The sequence below is a fragment of the Accipiter gentilis genome, chromosome 7 (genome assembly GCF_929443795.1).
Source record: "Accipiter gentilis chromosome 7, bAccGen1.1, whole genome shotgun sequence".
NCBI lineage: Eukaryota > Metazoa > Chordata > Aves > Accipitriformes > Accipitridae > Astur > Astur gentilis.
The window spans coordinates 23552242-23574332 of record NC_064886.1 but is presented as its reverse complement, the minus strand read 5'-3'; the positions used below and the strand labels follow the sequence as shown (position 1 = coordinate 23574332).

At 46.8% G+C, this 22091-nt stretch overlaps 1 protein-coding gene across 2 annotated transcripts in view; it reads left to right on the top strand.

The window, feature by feature from the left end:
- Positions 1-552: 552 nt before the first annotated feature.
- The window catches only part of GNAO1 (G protein subunit alpha o1), a 146768-nt gene continuing 125229 nt past the window's right edge, over positions 553-22091 (top strand). For both annotated transcript variants that reach the window (XM_049804385.1, XM_049804386.1), the window contains exons 1-2: positions 553-686; positions 788-830. In XM_049804385.1, coding sequence (XP_049660342.1) covers positions 569-686; positions 788-830 — 161 coding nt within the window. In that variant the 5' untranslated portion in view covers positions 553-568. The remainder of the gene's footprint in view (positions 687-787; positions 831-22091) is intronic.

Genomic DNA, 22091 nt, shown 5'->3' with positions numbered 1-22091 from the left:
GCCCCCTCCCTTTCGCCGCCGCTCCCGCCCCTTCATTCGGCTCCGTCGAGCGCTGCCAGCGCGCCCCGTCGCCGCCGCCCCGTTAGAGACCCGCCGCCCGCCAAGGAGGGGAGAGCGCGACAGCCGGGAGCACGGGAGAGGGAAGGACCCTCCCCCCGCCGCCAACCCTCTTCTTCTTCTTCTTCCTCCTCCTCCTCCTCCTCCTCCTCCTCCTCCTCCTCCTCCCCCGCCTCCGCCTCCGCCTCCCGGCCGGGAAGAGCTCGCCGCGCCCGCAGCAGCCCCGCTGGATGCACTGAGCGCTCGGGCGCGGGGAGAGGGGCAGGAGGGAGCCGGGAGCCCCGCCGCGGAGGCGCTGCGCTGCCCGGAGGCTCGCGGCCATCTGCTTTAATTCTTTTCTTTCAATCCCCCCCCCCCCGCCCGCCGGTGGCTGGCTTTGCCTCTGCCTCCTCCTCTCTGCCCGCGGGAGCCAGCCGAGGCGGCGGCGGCGGGGGCTGCATTTTTCCGCCCCCCCCCTCTTTTTTTTTTTTTTTTTTTAATTTTTTTTTTTTTTTAAATTTTCGTCGCCGCCATGGGATGTACCCTGAGCGCCGAGGAAAGAGCCGCCTTGGAGCGGAGCAAGGCCATCGAGAAGAACCTGAAGGAGGACGGGATCAGCGCCGCCAAAGACGTGAAACTCCTCCTGCTCGGTGAGAACCCGCTGGCGGCCCGGTCGCCCCCTCCCTGCCCCGCGTCCCCCTTACCCGCCTCCTTCCCCCGCGCTTATCGTCCCTCATCTCTCTTTCAACAGGGGCCGGAGAATCGGGGAAAAGCACCATCGTGAAGCAGATGAAGTAAGTCCCGCGGGGGAACCCCCCCGGGGGTGGGGGTAAAGGGGGGGACACACGAGTTATCGGCCTTAATGGGAGGGAGCACGGGGCGGGGGCTCGCTGAGGTGAGTGAGGGCCGCGGGCGCCATGTTTACCTGAGGGGACCGCGAGGGCGGGAAGGCAAACGGCGGGGGGAAGGCACGGCCGCCGCCGCCGCTCCCGCTGCTGTTCAGGGCCGGTGTGGTGCTGAAGTGTCGCCCGGCGGCCTCGCCCCGCGGCGGGGAAGGGGGGGAAGGTGGGCTGCCAGCGGCCGCTGGCAGCCCACCTTCCCCCCCTTCCCCGCCGCGGGGCGAGGCCGCGCAGATGTCCCCGTGAAGCGGACCGCTGTCACTTAAGCTTAATGTCGCCGTGCCGGCTCTGCGGATTTAAGGCGAGGCTCCCTATCGCTCAAAGCCCCTTTTATTGAGGTTTTAGCCTCTCCTTTTAATTAATGAAAGACGAGCTTGGACGCCCATCCCCAATTCCATTCAAACCCCTCCTGCCAACTTGGTCCGGGGCTGCTGATGGTGCCCGGGGTGGCTTCCAGAGCCCGGGGCTGCTTTGGTTGGCGCTCCCTTACACACACACGCTCTTCCCTGTGCTTAATTAGACGTTACTGTGCAATAAAACAGCAGTGAAAAACCCCCCACCGCTCGGTCCCTTCCAACACGTCACCGTGGCTGGAGTAATTGCATCCCATAGGAAGGCAGGTGCAGGGGAAGGCTAATGAAGGGGGTGGAGGTACTCCCGTGGCACGGTTATTCTCCCCCCCCCCCCCCCCCCCTTTTTTTTTTTAATTAAAATACAACGAAATACCCTGGCCTCCCTCCGAAACAGACATGATGGGCTGGTTCGAGGCGGGCGCCATCACGGAACAAGCCCGGGCGCTAGTCTGGGTTCTGGATTTCGGTGGGGGAGAGGCACGGAGCGGCTGCTGCTTTGCGATGCCAGTGGTTGCAGCGGGATCCGTGGCTGGGAGGGGCCCCCCCGGGGACGGGGGGTTGCTTAGCGAGGGGGAGAGGCAGCAGAGCTGGGTGTGGATGAGGTGCAGGGAGCGGGGGGGGGTGTTGCAGGCTGCGCTCCGCAGTCCCGGGAGCGGCTGCCTTTGCGGGGGTGCCGGGCTGTGGCTGGCCGCCGCGGGAGCTGGGGTTGTGCCGGCCGGCGGGCAGGTCCCGGCGCGGCTGCGGCTTTCAGGCGGTTCGCGTGGTGGACAGCGCCCAGCGGGGACTCGAACCGCCGGCTCCGATGCCGCTTCGGCAGCGCTCGGCTCCTCCCGGCGGCGGCCGAGCGCCGCGCTCGGCTGCCTTCGGAGAGCGCTCGGAGGCGGTCGGGGAGAAGCCGAACGGGCTCGGAAATAGCCGAAGTGGCCGGTCGCCGCTCGGCAATCTGTTGCCCTGCACTCCGGTAGCCGCCCCGGGTGTGCGTGCGTGTGAGTGTGCGTGCGCCGCGGGGGGAGATCCGGGCCTTCAGCCCAGCTCCTCTCCGGCCGGAGTGGCTTAGCGGGTGACCCGGATATTTCTGTATCAACTCTGTGGCCGCTGTGTCCAGCCCTCGGGGCTTCACAGGGAACTAAACCATCATCCCCGCCCGAGGCTGTGCTTTTCCCAAGGCACTGCGGGGCTGGGAGGTCTCGCTGCGAGGAGGCTCGCCTCCAGTGCACGGCGGTCTCCGCGGCTTCTCCCACTGACATTTGCGTACCCTACTTCTGTAAAGGCTCCAAGCTTCCCCTTTCACGGTTTGAAAGGGGGCTTTCCACCCCGACAGTTTGATCTGGGGCTGCGGTGGGGTGGGTTTGGTCTGCACTTGTTTGTGTGCGAAAGGTGGATCAGGGGAGATGGTACTGCAGATGAACACCAATAAATTATTTAATCTCTAGGAATTTCTTCTGCGGAAGCATGCTGGAATGGCGGGCGATGGGGTTTGGTTGAAGGGAGAGGCTGTAGGTATCACAATAGCAGTGCAGCAGTGCATACACACAGAGCCCATACGCAGGAGCGCAGGTGGTGACCACGCTGGCTTACACAATTAGTGTACAGTGACTCTTGTTTTCCAAAGAGCAGAGCTCTTGTTTTTTGAAGCAAATTGCATCAAGATAATAACCTGTTTGCTGGACTAGATCAGTATACTGAGGACTGAAATATACCCCATGTTTTTTTTATGTATATATATATGTATTTTATTTTATATATGTATGCATATGTATTTATTTTCCATGAAACAGTCTTAAAGTAATGCATGCTAGGCTTGCAGCTTTGTATCTGACTTGAAAATGCCGAGAAGGCTGCTATGGTGAAAGGGCTCACAGTGTCAGAAACCGGGAGGCGTCCGTCAGTGTGGAAACTCCAGTGAACTGTGCGGAGGCTGGGGTGGGGACAGCGGTGTTGCTATGAGCACGGCAGCAGGCATCTGGAGAGAGCCGCGCAGCCGTGGGCACCCAGGAGAGTGATGTGCAGGGAACAACTCAGGGAAATGAACATTTCTGAAAATTAATTTAAAGATAATGAAGGCATTAGCATTTCACCTGGTCAAGCTCCATTAGACAAGCTTGCTGAGAACTTAATGAATTCTTAATAAAGATTAAATCGCATGTTCATTAGATTTTGATGAAAGAGACCGCTATTTTATTTTTTTAATACTGTGTTATTGGTGTGCTTCTAGATAATAAATCTCATCCTCATGAATGGCTAAAGCAGCTTCACACTTAGATATTGCCTTGAAAAGAAGAACAGCAATCTGTAGACAGATGAGAAAACGCTAAGACAAAGGAACAGAGAGCAGACATTGTTACAGAGGACTAAGAAGAGGTTACACACTGTCCAGTTAAGCCTTGAAATATTAGGTAGCAGGTGAAGAAGTGACAGGTAGAAACTACAATAATTTGAGAGTGTGGCCAGGATGGGGATTAAGATTTGTAAAATTAATTAAGGATATTAGTGAAATATTTGGAGATACCTTTCAGCTGGTGAGCAAGGAGTTGCCCAGCAAAGAAAGAGGTACTGGTGAATGGCAGAGAGGTGGAACTGGAGGCTAGCGCACATCTCTTAAACAGTGGCAACACAGGCAAGGAATGGCACTTTCCTTAGCACCCAAGGTCATTTTGACACCCTTAACCCTTGTGCTTTGACTACACCCATCTCGGCTGATTAGGTTTACTCGTTATTTTTTCACAACCCATCCTACACTCCGGATACTCTCACCCGTGCCTCAAAATGCAGGGTCAGGGCCAAGCTAGTCAGGGGAACAGTCCCGAAAGGTGCGGTTGTGCCATGCAAGCCAATGAGACTCCAGAGTGTGCCACAGTGTTCAGAATCAGGCTGTGACCAGATTCTACTTTCACTCAGCTTAAACTAAAAAGAAGCTTTAACCTTGCAAATCTGAGGCCTCCTTTGAAGATCCAAGCCAGAGGGTGAGAGTTACTGGACGAGAGAAATTTGTCTTTCATTCTCACTACCCCATCTCAGCAAATTCACTTTGATGTAGGACTGCAATGGATGTCAACGCTTTTTAGATCTTATCTCTTGAAATAAATGTTGAGCATATGCAGAATTTGGAATATGTGATCTTTTCTGGAATACCTGGATTGTAGCATGGAATCATGACTGCTATTATTCTAGGATATTTGTGCGGGGACTTATAACTCCAGTGAATGTGCTTGTTCATCAAAAGCCCCAGCCTAGGAAGACACCAAGCATATCTCCGTCTGTTACTGCTCAGCAGAATACTTAAATACGTGCAACGGTCCAGCGGTAAGCAGGGATGGACTACTTGGGTGGGGACACCATCCGCTGCCATCAGCATGAAGCTTCTAGGGAACTCGGTGTTTAATCGTGCTAACACAGAGAGGCTGAGTTAGCTGGCGTGGCTTCAAAAACAAGCCTTGCCACCTACTCAGCAGCAGCGGTTCTGGATGGTAAGCCGGGGCAATACTTCACCTTCCCAAACGAGGGGTTAGTGATGGCTGTGGCATTCAGGAGGAGACACGGTTTCACCTGCCCACAGGAAAAATCTTGTCTTTTGGGGTTTGGTTTTGGATTTTGCATCTGCAGAAGCAGCAGCTTCTGTCCCCTGCTGAGCTGGAAGCAGAGAGCTGGGTCTGGCTCCCTTTCACAAGATGCCAGAGCTTCCAGCCCTGTGTGTCCTCCAAAACAGCTGTGTTTCACTTCACCAGCAATGCTGACAGTACCTGACTTGATAGGCTTCTTTGCTGTGCCATTTTTTGCAAAATGTTTTTATGTTATGTATGAGAAGGATGGGAATATGCAATTAGGAGAAAAATACACAAGCATACAACGCTTATCTTTAAATATCTACTATCTTCTCCCCAACAGCCATCAGTCCCAATAGCCATCTGATATATTGTTTTGACCTTTTTCAAAAAGCCCCTCAAAACAGCCCCAGGCTCTACTTGCTCTCCGTGTAACTCAATTACTTATAATCTAATGAACTTCTTCAGAGTGAGAAGCAGTCCCGCCCACTGGTTTTACAGCCCATCTCAACAATTTGATGGTAAATGCCATTGAAATGAAATGATGTGTTGTGAACACCCACTTGAGTGCTCTTTGCTGTGTGTCTGTGTCTCAAAGCTGTAGTGATTTCACACTTGCAGCCCCTTCCCCCGGGAATACGTCACCCCTTGGGGTCTTACAGTGTGGGGCTGCTTTGCCTCTGCGGCATGTTCCCAGGGAGAGGAGTGCAAACTGCGTCTTCGTGGTCTGTCCCACTCCTCAGTGCAGCTTTTCTGCCCCGCGGCACTGGGTGTGGATCCCCACTCGGCCCCACTGCCTTGGGAACTGTTTGATGACAGTGTGAGCTGACAACCCAGAGGCACGAACCTCACTAGAGCGTCAGGTCAGGCAGAGCTGTCCTTCTCCTTCCTTGTCTCCTGCTCTGTTTTCCAGGATTTCTGTGGCTTAAGGCCCAAAGTAGGGCAGCGACAGGCTGCACCTGGGAAGTATTTGAAGTGGGTTTCAATAAGCAGGGGAAAGAGCTGCAGCTTTCTGATGAAGTTGTGTCATCCTCCCAAGACCTGCTCCAGTGCACTCTGCCTTGGGAGTGGATTTGGCGCAGTACGTAAGGTGTACTGTTGCTCTTCAGACCCCAGCAGAGAGGCAACTCTGGTGGGGCAGTTTTGGCAGTGAAACCTGTATCTACTGGTAAACCACCTGGTGCGGCAGTTCTGGGGTGTAGGGATGGCAGCTAATCAGTGCATTGCCTGCCTTGAGGAAGGCGCAGTCTCTTGCCAGGGCATGAGGGATCATCCCAGTGAAGTCTGCTGCAGGAGGGGGTTCTCTGTTCGCTGCAGCTTTTTCCCCACCTCTTTCCCAGATGCTTTCTTGCATCCCTGGGTGCTGTGGGTGCCATGTTCCATGCCCTGCAATGGCACAGCACAGGGAGATCGCCTCTGAACCAGGCAGGAGGAAGAGCTGGGAGCAGAGGAAAGTGAGGGTGTACATTTTGGCTGGTAGTTGCAAAGGGTAATCGTGTTTTCAGCACTTATTTCCTTCCTTTTGGATTATTAATTATGCTTCTAAGCCAAAACATTAACAACTGTAGTTCATTCTTTTATACTTAAGGTTCTTGTTATTAGACTGAGAGAGATTTCAGAGAAAAGCAATATTAGCAGGCAAGACGGAGTACATTTTGGGTTTGGGGTTTTTTTCTTTTTCCTTGACAGTTCTTAATTTGTTTCTTGTTTTAGGGACTCATAAAAGTAAAAATATCTTTCAGTGACAACAGTGAACTGCATAGCTTCTCCTCTTTCAACCTACATTTAAAACCTTAAAAGAAATTTGCCTGTCATATTCTGACATGACGCATCTAGTCCTGTTGGAAATGTTTTAGCAATCTAATGAGATGAAAGCGGTTCTTTTAATGAGCTCTGAAGAAAAAGACAAATCTTCTGTACAAGTGTAACCAGGGATCTGTTTTGTTTTATGGCTTGGCTAACCCAGAAGTTGTAAGAGACATCAGACTGAGTCATGACAAATTAAAAAAGGTCGTGGTTTTCCTTTTCAGTCTGTCCTTTCCCATCTGTCTGGGATACAATTTTGTATCTGATGTGAGTTCTCCAGTATGCTTACCTGGGGAACGCAGGGAAGATAATCAAAATGGGGGAGGAATGAAAAAGAGACAAATAATGGAGGTAGAGGGACTTCGTTGGCTCTTCTGCTCGGCCTGGTCAAAAGAAAGGGTGAAATGAAGAAATGCTTCCCTGCTGGCCAAGGCAGGAGCAGGTTGCCGGTCACCTGGGGAATAAGAGCCAGGCAGTCAATAATGTCTTACAGACTCATAATTAGCTACCTGTGGTGGAGCTAGTTTTCTTCAGCCACTTTGCAGAGTTACAGCCTACCCCTGTAAGTATCAAGTTCCCTTGGTTTCTCCTGGATTTGCAGGATACAAAATCACAAATGAGGGTTGAAGCTGATGGATTTTCAGCCAGAAAGCCTGATGCAAGTGCAGGGTCTAAGAGCTCGATTTTGCAAATTTCTGAGTTCATTCAGCTCCTGCTCAAGCTGTGAGGAAGGTGAAAAGCTTTTCTTACCAGCCAGCAGCAGCTCACACTGCACAGAAGGACCTATCCTTTACATTCTGAAGTCCATGGTTAAACCCTGAGTGCAACTGAGCGCAGAAGACAGGATTTGGTCCTTTATTCATTCTGAGAGTGTGAAGACGAGCTCTGGAGGAGCTTTGGCAGAAGAGAATTGGCAAAACCTTCTCAAATTCAGGTGGCCAAGGTTTTTAAGAGTCTTGTCACTCTTCCTGGTGCAATTGCAAATCTCCTGAGATTTGCGGTTTTCTGTAGAGCCTGAAATTGCTTCTGTAGAGTCTGGACTCACATGATGACTGGGCGAGCTCTGTTTTCGAGGGTTCTTTGCTTCATTCTCTGTTTTGTTTTTGAAAGAAAACTTCCAGCTCCCCTCACTTCAGACAAAAGTTAAAAAATAAATGTCCTCATTCTAGCCTAAGGACTCAAGAATTGGGAGCAAAATAAAAAAGCAGCCCAAATGAAGACAAGGAAACCAAATATATCTCCATTGCTTGGTTATTTTTGAAGCCTGTTTCCTTTTTTTTTTTTTTTTTTTTTTTTTGCATTAGCAAGATTGAAACCAGCAACCTCACTTATTTCAAATCAGTTTGAATGCTACTGACCCCAAATCCTCTCTTTGACCTCACTGGACTTTGGGCCAAGTTATTCCTACACTGAAGATGATATCTGTTCACTGTACAATTTTATGAGAACTGATGAATTTCAAATGTTTGCGTGGCACTTGGTGGGATACTAGAAATGGCTAAGTTTCATTCACAAAAGCAAACCCAGGAAACAAAAAGGTCTGGAAATCACATTGTAAAAAGCATTGGCACATTAAACCCAAGGCCATTTTTCTTGTCTCAAAAATTCTTTTATTTCATTCTTAGAGGGAAATACTAATGATTTTTGCCACAATTTTCCTAATGCCGAAGAAATGCTCTGCCTAATGTAAAAATGCCCCTAAACTGTTAATTGAATCATTCTCATTTTATTTTTAAGACCATTCATGCAAATGGCAGATGTAGGGAGGTTGGAGGATTGCAGTACTGATTATAGGATGCTGTTAGGAGTCTGCCTAAAATCAGAAAATGCAAAAGGCTGAAAAATGCTCCTGGATAATACAAAGCAAAGGAACTGATGGTTTTCTAGTGCTGAGCAAAAGGGAGAAAAAAGTCCTTTAATCCAAAGCTTAATCATTGTGTGCTTATTGCGATGATAGAATAAATCTCTCGATGGAGGCATTTCTTAGCTTACCAATAAAAATGCTTACCCTCCCCAGCTTTCAAGTTCATCAAGAGAGAACTGAGGAACGCTCTCTCTGAAGGGAGCCTAGGAAACTGTGTAGTAAGCTGACATCACGCCTGTTTTCACATTGCTAATCAATAATATTTTTGACATTGAAAGAGAAGGATTGGCAGAGCTGAAACTGCTTTGTCTTTCTTTATTCTTGGGCATGTACTGCTCTGCTTGGTCACCAAAAATTATATCGGTTCATCAGCAGACCTTTCATCCGAGTATAAGATCTGCAAGCTTAAAACAAAGGAGCTGAAGTACACCAGCTTGAGAGAGAGAAAAGAGGTTGGGTAACACAGAGTCCTCGCACAACTTCACGAATTTGAGCCACGGCTATTAGTAAACCTCCTCTCCCCCATCAGGCCATCCCGTGGGATTTTGTGTCCTCAGGAGCCAAAGAAAATTTATGGTATATTCTATTTGATACAGGATAACTTGTGCAATCTTTCAACAGAAATTCTGCTGATTAACATTGCAGGAGTCGCTTTTGGGGAAATGTTGGGAGATGCCGACACTAGTAAGTGTGTCAAGGTGCTAGTTGCCGTTCTCTGAGAAAGCCTAAAGGTGCTGGCTGGCTGTTTAGGATAGTGGTGTTCAGGGAAAACTGGGAACAGGTTTCAGCAGAAGCAGGATCCAATGCTGGTAGGAAATACAGGGTTTAATAACAAGGAAAGGGGTTTTCTCCTCTTTGGCATGTGGCAGGCTACTTTGCGTAGAAATGCGGCGGTACGTGTTTCGCATCGGAAGGCCATGAGGGGTGTCTCCAGGAGCTGCTGTAGTGAGCAGAGAGGGGCTCAGCAGGCTTTCACTGGTCCAGAAGAACTCCCTACTCCAGAAATACCCTATTCAGCAAATTCCTCACTCCAGTGTTAGCACCTTGGCAGGGAGGCTGGGAATGGATGTTTCACCTCTGTGCGTGTCCCTTCTCTGAAACATAACCCCTCAGTGCTTAAAACAGTCTGAAAGGCAGAGTAGTGACTCAACATGCTTTGAGGCTCTCCAGCAACTCCAGACTTGTATTAAATGCTCTTGTCTACAAGAGCATCATCAACAGCAACTTGTACGCATCGTAACAATCTGGTACGAGACTTGGAGCATTTCTGCATCAGCTGGGAATCGTTGCAGAAGGGGATGAGATTAGAACAGGCCCGCACTGAGGAAAATATCACTTAAATGAAAAAAATGTGTACTACCTCCTAGCAGAATTCGGTGATGTATCCTCTCCTTGTTAGAGCTGATTGGAGTTAGTAGCTCCAATTTTAAAGCATTAAGCAAAAGTGCATAGGAAGGGCTGAGCGCACAAAATGGATGTTAGGCAGAATAGTCTAGATAACAAATGAGAGCTTTTATTGCTAGATTTCTGGAGCTGTGGTATGCGGTAGCTCACAGTGATGTAGTGATGTTTCCTCACTGCCAGTACAGTGCTCCTTATTCATTACAGCCCTGTTCTTTGCCGCCTCAGTAGCGTGGACCTTGCCATAATCCAGCTCCTGCCTTTACAGCAGAGGTGGTGGAGTTACCTCATTTTGACGGCTCTCAATGAAGTAGTACCATGACTATACTTCGGGAGGAATTTTGTGTGGAACTGGTGCAGGCCAGCTCTGAGTCTCTCCCAAGTTCACGGTGAGATTTTCAAATCGCTTCCAGGGCACCACGATGTGGATCTGCGTGCCCTAGTTTGAGATCACAATAGCTAAGACTACGTGAATTTGTCATCCTCTCTCTTGCTCATCTGCAGCTGGCGTGGCAGGCCACGTGTTCCTCCACAGCATGGAGGTTTCTGCTTTGTCCATAGGGGGGACATACCATCCTCATAATGAGTTTTAAATGTAACAGAATCAGGTTGGCTACTTAAGTAGTGCAGAACTGAGCTTTTGATTCCGTATATTTTGGGAATCTGTTCTTATTTACTCACAGCCTCCCTACATATCTATAAGCAGTGCAAAAGGGTATTATGGCAGGGGTGGTTAAAGTTTACTGCAGCTAAACCAGCTATTTCCACTGGCCAAATAGAGCTCTTGCCTCATGGCCTTTGGGAGGATGAGAAATTAGTCACTTGTTGGCAGGTTGGTAAGGTGCACTGATGCCCATGGGGCTCGAGGATAGGCATTACTCCAACACTGACTGATGGCATCGGGGTCACATTAAAAAGAGGAAGGGCCCCCAAGATCCCCATCCTGCCAGCAGCCTCGTGCTTGGTAGGAATTCCCCTGCAAGTGTGTTGCTGCGTTGCTGGGACCAGCGAGGTCTGACCTCTGCAGTGAGGTGGGATGCGCAGGAGGGATGAAAGCTGGTGTTGGCACTGGGGGATCCAGGTGCTGCTAGTGAATCAGAATCTCGGTCTGTTCCTTGGTGATACTGATCTCTGTTCAGTGTCTTTCACCATAGCTAATTATGGAAAGAAAACAACAACAACAACAACAAAGAAGAGGATAGAAACACCAAGAGAGAGCCCATAAATGATAAAGAATTAGAAATGAGTAATTTTCATGTGGTTCAGTAAATAATTCAGAATCTAAGCTTTACTTACGTTCTTTTTTATTTATCTACTTCTTCTGTTTACCGATCCTTTCAAGAAATAAGGGGGGGGGGGGGTTTAATTCATATTTGGATAAACAAATTGTAAAGTTTTTCCTACATGACAGAGCATGAAAATTAAATTATTACACTGGTACTTTTAGTTCTGATCAGCAAGATTGAATTGTACTATTTTTTCCCATCTGTGATCAAACAAATAGGTGAGGCCTTTTGGCATAAGCAGTTTTTCAGGATTAAATTTAAATTCCCATTTTTTTAAGTACTCCTGCATAGGACTTTGAAATAGATTTTTGAGGTTCCAGTAAAAAATAGAAAAAACTTCTTACAAAGTGTCCATAACAATGATACAAACCCAGCCAAAGTGGCGTATTTAAATTCCACAGTCACTGGATAAATATACAGAGATTTTTAAAATAACCAACATCATAACATTTTTATTGGCTCCCTTATTAACTTGGGCACAAACCCATGCAGCGCAGAGCCTGTCTGAAGCTCTCTAACATATCCTGCTCTGTCTGTTCTCCAGGAGAATCCTCCTCATTCAGCAGAATTATTGTCTTGATCCTCCGGAAGACTTGCTCAGTGCTTAACTCTCTGCTGTCAGTTTTCAGAAGCGCTGAGTCCCACAGCTGGCTGATTTCAAGACAGTAACAACTGCTCAGTGCTGCTGACAGCGAGGCCACAGGACCTGCAGTGCTGCCAAATTAGAGATGCTACTAATCTGTATGTAGTTAAGTCCCAGTGTTAGACATAGCTCATGTTTCATTCACGCTCAGATCCCAAACCCCAGAACAATTGAGTTTTTTAATAATGTGCACATCAACATCAATGGGCTTGAACAGAACTGGGTTATTGCACGCAAATAGGTTTGCGTGCACCTAAACTTTTTTGAAGACCACATCATCTCTGCTTGTGCTGACTGCCACCCAAATTTAGTGTCACTTTGTGTATCCAACCTTTGTCCAAATATTCATCCTGTTTCTTATAGCTCTTGGAAAATAGAGACCAGGGAAAAAAAAGATTCTGGTGTTGTGGCCTTTTTGATGCCACCCTCATTTCCTTTTTGCCTCAGGTGCTCTCAGGTACCAGCTCTCAAATTTATTTCGGTTACAGTTATTTGCCATGTTACTTGTATCAGGAGAAGGAAAAAGTACTGTCTGGTTTTAGGAAGTGCAGGTTTAACTATAGCATTTTATATGTGTATTTAATGACTTCAAGAAATGAGGTTTTGTGAAATCATTTCGGACTAAATCTTGCCTGTTCCCTCTACTTGGTACTCACAAAGATGCAGCTGAAATGCAGTGTTCAGTTTTGGGTCTCCTAAACCAAGGCGTAAACCCCTAGTAAACTGGGGCCACCAAGGTGTTTGGGGCTGGTGCACGGGTGGAGCGAAGGGAGGCTGAGGGAGCTGGAGAGAGAAAGCTGAGGGAGATCTCACTGCTCTCTTCCACCACCCAAAGAGGCCTGGAGATAAGATGCAGCCAGACTCTTCTTAGAGATACACAGCGAAAGGACAAGAGGCAACAGACACCGTTTCATGCAAGTTAAGATGGAATATAAGGAAAAATTGCTTCACGGGGAGGTTGATGCAAAAGTGGAACTGGGCCCAGGGAAGGGGAAAATCACCATCCCTGGGGATTTTCAAAACTTAACAGGACCAGGACCTGTGCAACCTGACCTACCTGAGACGGTAGCTCTGCTCTGGGCAGGGACCTCTAGCCCAAGTTATTAAATGATTCTATGACAAGAAAATCCAAATTCGTCTCCTTATTCAACGTTCCTAACTTCTGCTTTAACTAAACAACTACATCCCTCTACTTGAAAACCAGTTATGGGGCAATGTTGCGCAGCGTTACCAGAGTTTTCCCTTAGAATGCATAAAAAGCGAGGCTTAGCTGGGAATATTTGCTTACTGTTTTTAATTCCCTTTCACACCACGTTGGTTTGTTTCTTTGCTTCTAGGTTTGATTAAGATCTCTTTTTGTTGGTGGTGTGGGTTTAAGTCACCTCTGTCCGTCCTTGCTCAGCTATGGTAGTATGGTGATGCTTGTATGGTGAGGCATGGCAGTGCAGTGGATCAGACTCTGATGCTGATCTGTGTTAACGTAACTCAAAAAAACCCACAAACAACAAACCAGAAAGAAATGTCCATCAAATGCTGCCATAAGGCAGCAGTGTACTGAAGGCTGAGATGTGAGATTGTATTGAAAATTTCGGTCACTCCTGGCTAGTTCTGTGTGTTAGGGCTTAATTTTTGAGCGTAAATCACTCACATTCAAAGGCTTTGAAAAGTAGTTTTCAAAAGTCTTTCTGTACCTTCAGGCATTTAAATGATGGGTGTTTTTTTCCAAACCAGCCTTATTTTCTCCTATTAGTTCCTGTAAAAGAAATGCAAATCTTTCACTGGCTTGAAATTTCTGTGTTGTTTTAAATAAATTTCCTGTGATCCACAACACAGTGAAAGGGAAAGTGCAGCCGTTTGTAGCTGTTTCAGTGTATTTAGACCATCTTTTATGCTTTGGAGGTCAAATCCATTTAATCTGGTTATGCTATTTCAATCACATTTACATTTTTAATGCAAAGCTCAGGTTTGCTTCACACTAGAATGATCTCTCTGGTTTTGTAACAAGCTTTAGTTGTCCTGGGCTTTGGAGAGTACTCTCTTTTATTTCCCCTCAGCCTTCGACACAGATTTTGTAATTTATAAGGTAACTTTCTTCCACCGGTTTGCCAAAACGCAGCAGAATCCTGATTACACAAGTGGTGAACAACATTTTGAAATTCCATTCTATTGGGAGCAAATTGTGAAGCCTGCATTAAAAGGCTGGTATTGCTGTGGTTAGCCTAACAGTGGTGCCCGAGGTGGCTTTGCATAGGTCTCTGCTGCCCTTTAAAGGGAAGAGCACTGCATACGGAATGACCATTTTCACCCAGTATCCCATTCAGACAGCAAGCTATCCCAATGCTCCCCTTGCCTCACAAGGGCTCATCAGTTCACAGCTTCAGTAAGACACCTTTTATGCTCTTACTGTAAGTAAATCAGGCTAGAAAGTCCTTCTTGTGAAAGATATTTGTCACATCTTTGTGAAAGATACTCGTAGCCTCACAAAAGCTGCAGAAGGAGCCTGCCCCATCTCCCTTTCCTCCGTAAGTCGTTTCCTCTTTTCCTTAAAAGAGCCTTTCACACAATAAGCCTTTTTCCCAAGAAGATGCTATGTGTTAAGTAACTTAGGAAATGACAAGAAAACGCACCAACAGTTCAGTGTTTTCTGAAGCCCCACTTGCTTCTGAATTTGAGCAAGCCACCTCTCCCATTGCCTTTTGCACCAGTGCCCTTCCAGCTTCAACTACGTTCCTGCATTGTCCCCTGAGGGAATGGAAATTAAGGCCCCAAATACTTATTTTCTGGACTTGTAACGTCACTTATAAACGAGAAGGAGAGAAATGGCCAGCCTGGCAGAGGTTGGGCACCACCAGTCAAGACAAGAACTTAGTGCAGACAGCGAAATGCAGACAAGAGGCAGAAAGAGACAGAGCTTGATCTTTAAAAGCAGTAGTCAAACGAGGAATCGCGATCAAGTTCAGGCTCTGGATAACAAAACAAGGTTGTTTCCTAAGCAGTCATCCAGAAGACTGACAACAGCTTGATACAACAGTGCACGGACTGGACGCTGACACCTTTGTGTGAACCTTGCTCAAAGCAAGTGCCAAGAATAAGTGGATCAGAGCTGTCAGAGCTGTTAAGAAGGGCAAAGGCTGGCAGGAGAAATGGCAACCCCCCATTCGCAGTGTTAGATGCACGTGGTAGGATGGGACAACAAGAGAATGCCAGCAACAAGAGAGATCCTAGCACGCGCCCTTATCATGGTAAGTCTTGAAGACTAATTTCCTAAGTGAGGCTGCAGAAGCAGGACCCAAAACTCTGCAAGCTAAAAGACAAAGTGATACCATGTGGTTTTACTTTCTTAAAATACATCTTTTCATAACCAACACTAAAGCACAGAGGAAAGGGAGAGAAATTGTTTCAATTCAGCTTCAGTTACAAGCAAGCCTTCTCTAATCTCTGATTTATTCTCTCCCAGAAGACCTCCTGAATAGAAGTTATCACACATAGTGGTCCTGACTGTAAGTGAAGAGACACTGGACCATTTGCCCAAATTTCCTGCAGTATATATCCAACAGCAGCGTGATGAGTGTAAAAATAAATGCAAGTGTACATAGGAACAGAAGCAGATCTTATATCCAATAGCAAAGTCATGCTTAATTATTAATGACTGAAGTGCTGTAGTCCTTCACTTGTTAGCAAAACATACTCTGAATGTCTCTCAGGTTATGTCAGTTTGACAGAGCATCACTGTCAAAGGCAATGTCAACTTTTCAGTGATGGATCAAGTGCCATGTGTAAGAGCAAGAAAGGTGAATATTCAAATGAGAATCTCCGTTTCCTCTGATAAAGAGCCACGAATTCCAGGTTCAAGAACTGATTGATGGAAGTTGCCCTTGTCATAGACAAAACGGTAAACAGCTTCAGAATAATGAATTACAAGCAGAAATTGTACTAGTCGGTGATGGAGTAGATCATGGAAAGGTCATTTTGTCCAGCTCTGTCCTAATGCAGAACTCTTCTTGATCACATATTCCTCAGTGTGCTTTGTGCTATACTTGTAGATGACCTAAAGACACCAAGATTTTCACAGTTGTGCATCACTCCTAACTGTGGATAGATTTCGCCTTAAAGAACTTTCTCCAATAGCCTGAAATTTTTGTCTGAAATTTCCTCTTGCTTCTCCTAATCACTTCTCAGCACAGAAGAGCTCTTAACGATACCAGTTGTTGGAGTAGAAATACAAACTGGTGAATCTCTGGGATGAACTGTGTCTTTCCCAGCCTTTTTACCAAAGTTTGGATGGAGAAGTTGGCGGGGCTTTCCTTTTCCTGTACTGAAGATTTCCAGTGCAAGAGAGGTTGTCTTCAACCGCAGACAGGAATTGTTCAGTCCCCACAATGGAAGGAAGTGGCTGGAGGAAGCAATACCAGTTCAAGGTGGAAGGTTTCAGTGGTTACATCTCAGATCCCTCTTAGTGAATTTGTAATAGGCCGTGTCAAAGAAAGCAATCTCAAAGCTGAAAGACAAATTACGCTGATGGGAAATGAATCTTAAGTAGAGAGGTCATGTCTCGATTGCATTTTGAGTGCTTGCCTGCCAGGAGCTCAAGGCAGCTTTTGGGGGTCATGGAGGAGAAATCTGGAAGTGATTCTTTTTAATGCTATTCCAAAGGCCCGGCTGGCTAGGTTGACGCAGCAAAACGGGGACTGTAAACCCACACATGGCTTTTTGTCCTCTGCATTGACAAATGCATAGCTCTGCAGTCCTCCGTGTCTTATCCGTGTTTCAGAGAGAGCAGCAGAGTTAATAAAGAGACTGGTCTTTCGGAAAAGCAGGCTTCAAGCTTCACAGAACAAGCAGGGGTGTTATTTGGCCTCTTGGTGGTTTTCTAAAAGTAGAAGATGCCCAAGAACTCGCTGTATCTGCAGCTGGTGCTTGCCAGAAACGCTTGTATGATCTATATGGATGAGTGGAGAAAAGGGGGGTGGGAGGGGGAAAGGCCTCAGAGGGGAAACAGCTGAGGAGATACAAATGAAAATTCAATTAAACAGAAGACAAGGAAAATTCAAACTAGCATTGACGCCCTGCTCAAGGCTGCTGACGAGTCTTGATTTCATCTTTAAACCTAGTGAACGAAAAAGGCAACAGTGAAGAAAATAAATGACCACTCTGGAAGGAGATAAATTAGATGACCAGGAAGATAAAAACATTCAAATAAGGATCTTCTTCTATAACATGCCTAGGCCTGGTAACAAATTCAACCAGAACAATAGATCTTGGCCTTGTAATGATTCCAAAGCTTGTCCAATGTATGAGATTTTTTTTTTTTCCTAAAGGACTGAGTTTATTTACCAACTGGAAGACTTGAAATGGACATTTACCTTCTGCCCTCGGTTATGCTGGTATGGGATGTAGAAAGTGATCCGTTGTGGTTGTTCTGGTTGCTACTGGTTTCCTGTTTTGTGGGAGAGGTGTGCAAATGCTCGGTGTCATAAGCTGTTGTAGCAGAGAAGCTGAACGGTCTTTTCTCTCTTCAGATAAACTGTCATTCCTCCAGAAAATGGTTGTCATCAATTTATTTCAGCTTTATTTTGCTCTTTGCCAGCTGTGTGAAGAGCATGTTCAATATAACCAGTCATTCCAATAGCTTAATTTCTCCCATAAGTATTTTGCTTCTTTTGGGATGTCACCACAATCCCATTTAAAAGGCTGCTAATAGTAATTGAAAGCCATTTTAAGCTTGCATGTAGTATCAGGGTTTGAGCTGTGTTTTATTTCTGTAAAACAGAAATAATAGTTAGCTATGACAGATACTAGGAAGCTAAATAACAGCCAGTGCTACCACGCTTTTGGAAGCCTACATTGCTAGAAGAAACTCACCGTATAATAGGCTTGACCCAGAACCCAGTGAAATTAATGTGAATCTTCCCAAGGACTTCAGTGGGCTTTCGATCAGGTTCTTGAGTGCAAAGTGTGATCAGCAGTGGCACAAAATAATCGGGAACCTTGCCTTTGCAGAGAGGGTGCCTGGGTCTTCAGCCTCTGTTTAAGAGGGATGTTGTTGATCCTTCCACAGAAAGCAAAGGGCAACAGAAGTGAAAAAGTGCTGGCTGGGTTGAACTAACCCGTGTTTAGACCAAGTGGTCTTCTAGACCACTTGCAAAAAGATACCAGCTTTGTTGGGAAGTCGGCTGATGCTATCTGTTCGATTCCTCGTTCTTAATTATTTTAGCTGATATCATCTATATGCTAAGTCAATCCCAATGAATGGCGTTTGAAACATCCAGACTGAAGTCATTACATTATCACATTCAGGCCAGGCTTTAAGTAAAAGAGATTTGGCTTGTTCTTTACACTGCTTGGCCCTTGTCCTGAATGTACTGCCATTATAGCGGAGGATTATCTGCACTGGAGGTTTTCTTCATTTCCATTAGGAGAAAAAATTTCATTCAGTGCAGCAAGGGCAGCCTGCGATGGCAGGAGGAGATTGGCTGCATGCTGACGCCTTTGTTATCCACCGAGCAGAGCCTGACATCCCCTGACACTGCCGGGGGCTTGGCGAGGGGCTGTTATTTATTTCAGTGTGTGGAACACATTGTTTTCTGAAAGGGAGGAGAATCGGCCCTTTATTGAACAGGAGTCACTGGGCAGCTAGTCACTGAGCTGCAGGAGCTGAGGTTTGTTGATATAGTTGGCTTTTCAGCAAGCGCCTTTGTTGGGCTTATCTTTTCTTTTAGTCTGCAACTCTTTGGTGGTGTTTAAGGTGGATCTAGGCTCTCCCTGTCTTTGCCCTCCCCCCCTCCCCCCCCCCCAACCTTTTCTAACATAAAAACACAGGGATGGAAACAGAGGGACTCATATTTTTCAAGCTTAGGAGACTCCATGAGGCCTCTTCCCTGAGATATGTAACAAACTTCTCATATAGAGATATACCATCTGTCCTGCCGTGGGTTGCCTTCGTTCAGTGGGTCTCTCCAGTCAGTCTGCAGACCGCGAATGGCCCGTACTGCTCTGGTAGGCAGTGTAAGCTGGTTTCAAGATCACACTACACCCACGCAATAAGGGCTGCTGCTTGCTGGTTTGCACCAAAGCTGCAGCAAAGCACTGTGGCCTCTTCTTCTTCACATAACCCCTTGTAACAACCCCCGTGACACATTTGCGTTAAAGTGGAAGCCAACTGGTGTAGTAGCCTCACGCCTTCCCAGAGCCTAGACGCTGCACACGTGGTCCGATCCCCCCCCCCCCCCCCCCCGCCCTGAGAGACACCATATGAACATAGGACAAACTACGGGAACACTTTGGAGCAGAGACCAGTCTACACTGAATTCACTTAAAAGTTGAGAAGAACCAGGCTTTTGGTTTTGGCTTTAAGTGCTGAACCAGTGGCAGGGTAGGTGTGGGAACTAGGAGGAGTTTTTCTCTCTGGTATCAGGGAGGCATTAATCTAGCCTTGTGTGACAGATTCATCATAGAATCATCCCAACTTGGCCCAAGGGGGCATTTTTCAGGGGCTTGATCGTCCCAGAAAAGTCTTCAGTTTGGAAATACAAACCTAGAGGTGAATCAAGAGACACTAGTCTCAGACTCTGCTCTGGACCAGTGGCTTACAAGGCAGTTCCTCCAAGACACAAACCCAAAAGGGAAGAACAACTGCTTTTCTCTGCCAAATAAACGGAAACCTGGCTACAGGAGTCAGCCAGTGACCCTATACGCGCAGCAGCCTGCCCTTCCCCATGCTTGCTCATCTCATTGCTGCAAGGCTCCAGGTGCAGCCAGTCTGCAGATCAGCCCTCAGGACCAAATGTGCTCTGCAAGCCTGCACCACACTTCAGAGCAGTGGTTGGCATGTGCATTGTTCATGCTTAAGACTAAATTCAGGTCGCTATCTTGTTAGGGTGGCTGCTAAGGTAAAGATTCAGCGGGCCAGGTGGCTCACCAACCCGTTCACCAAGTGTTCTGAGTTCTTCAGCTAAGAGGTTCTGCTATAAATAAATTTTTGCATGGGGGGGACAATACATAAGCATGCAGATTGCTTTTACTTACCTTTTTCGTCCTAGAAACATGTCAACAGTAAAGCTGAAGAGGCGGAGTATTTTGGCACGTGACCATAAGGAACAGCAGTAAAATGCTGTTTGCTGACCAGAATGGAAGTGTGACTTCAAACCCAGAATGAGAGAAATTATGATCTGTAGATTTGTGCTAAGATAACTGATTCAGTGCTTGATGTCTCTGGGAACCTAGTAGATAAATATGCCGTCTCATGGATACCCAAACAAATTTCATCTGATTTTGAACTTTCCATTTCCAGTTGGTTTCTTACATTATGAATCCGTTAAGTAAATCTATCTGTGGGTACTGCAGAACATGGGAAACAGAGCTCTTATCACAGCTGGGGGAGGAGAATAACCTGGTTTTTTAATGCCTGCACAGAACAAACTGGAAGCATCCTAGGCCTGTCCAGCCTAGCTGAGGTGTGGAGGGCTCCTTTGGAGACTTCAGGAATGGGAAGGGAGGCCTGTCCCAAAGGCCAGAAGTGTGCCAGTGCGCAGTCCTGCACGCGGGAGTCAGCTGCAGACATGGAGATGCAGTCAGGCTGTGCAAGACAGCGTATTCCACACTCCAGGAAAGCCAGATTGGGGTCCAGCAGCTCAGCAAATTCATGAAGTATCAAGGAATATTTTATCCAAAGGTGCCATTGGATTATTTGTTGGCATTACTCTGACCAAATTTGCTTTGTTGCCATAATAGTAAACATGGTACATGTGAAACTCAGGGCCATGAGCCAGTATAAAGGGATAAGATAATGGATGTTGCTTGAGCCTTTTACCGTCTTTGTAGTTAGAGCAGTTATTGGAAGGCACTAATCCGTCTCTGCTGATTATCGACCTTTGAATGAATCCTCATACACTCTCCAGCAGCAAAACTTGTGGGTTTTCAGGCTCAGTAAAGCTCAATAGAACCAAGACCTTGTCATTTATTTTCACTGTTACTATTATTTTTCTATTTCAAAGCAGAGTTTTCTGTTGCGAATTCCCCGCTGTTTGACCACAAAAGCAAGCAAGGGAAATTGTTATTTTTCACCCTGAACCTTTTGTCCTTTTTATTTTTATAATCCACGTGAGACGACTTTGCTGGTCATTAGCCGAGTTAGTAAAGCGAGCTTTCTTTGTTGGGCGATAGCAGGGAAACATCAAATGTCTGGTTCCATGGTAGCAATTTGCTCTTGAAATAAAGCAAGCGTTGATAAGTTGCTACCCTCAGCTATATTTGTCCTACTAAATAAACATCATCAGGATTTGAGCACAAATACACGTTGTTTTGCTCTGTTTAGCTATTCTGAGATTGTGTCAGGCTAACAAAATTTCCTCCACATCAGATAGACTTGTTCTGTCGCACTCTCGTTTTGCAGATGATGTGTGTTTCTGCATACCTAGCCAAGGATGTATTTTTTAGGCATTGATCAGCACAGCAAATACCCCTGGAAATGCATCCCATTAATGCAAAGCAGTGCGTGCTTTTGGTGGGTTTGTTTTTTAGAGGCCAAGGTTTCTATCAGTGGAATGATTTGCCTCTGCGCTGGCCTTGGAACGGCGAATTTACTTAGAGGGAACGGTGGTCTGCCAGCACAGGGCATGTGGGGGACATCACACCCTTGGTGCCCGCACTGCCTAGCCAACTTAAGGACAGCAATTGATATGTGCTGGCGTAAGCAAGCCAGAAAAAGCCCTGAAGATCTGTCTTTGAGAGAAAGATTCAGTTTTCCAGGGTACCCATAAAAATGGTCATTAACCATTTGGCGACCGGCCGCTCAGCTTCAAAGTGAAATTCCTCATTTGAACCTCACAAAATCAGGATTGTGCTTCTTCCCTGACAGGCAGCAGGACCCAAAATAAAACAAAGCAGCAGCAGGAGACCAAGCAAAACACGACAGTGACACTTGTTCCACTTGGAGCAGTGGAGCCACCGCTAATTTGGGCCGGAAGATCAGAGCACATGGCAAGAGGTGGTTGATGGGTTCAGTACATAAACATACTGGGTCAGTCCTGAGCTGCAGGTGCTGCACACTCTGCAGCAAGGCAAATCGCAGCAGAAACAGGCAAATTCCGCCCCTTCACCATCACGAAATTTCCCATAGCCCTTCCTAGAGAATTCAAAGGGATTACACAGCTCCCAGACCAAATTCTGACATTTGATGGGGGTTTCAGCTGTTTTGACATGCTGCAGGATTTGCAGTGTGCATTGCTCTCCCAGCTTGCTTAAACAAACGGATGTCTGTACT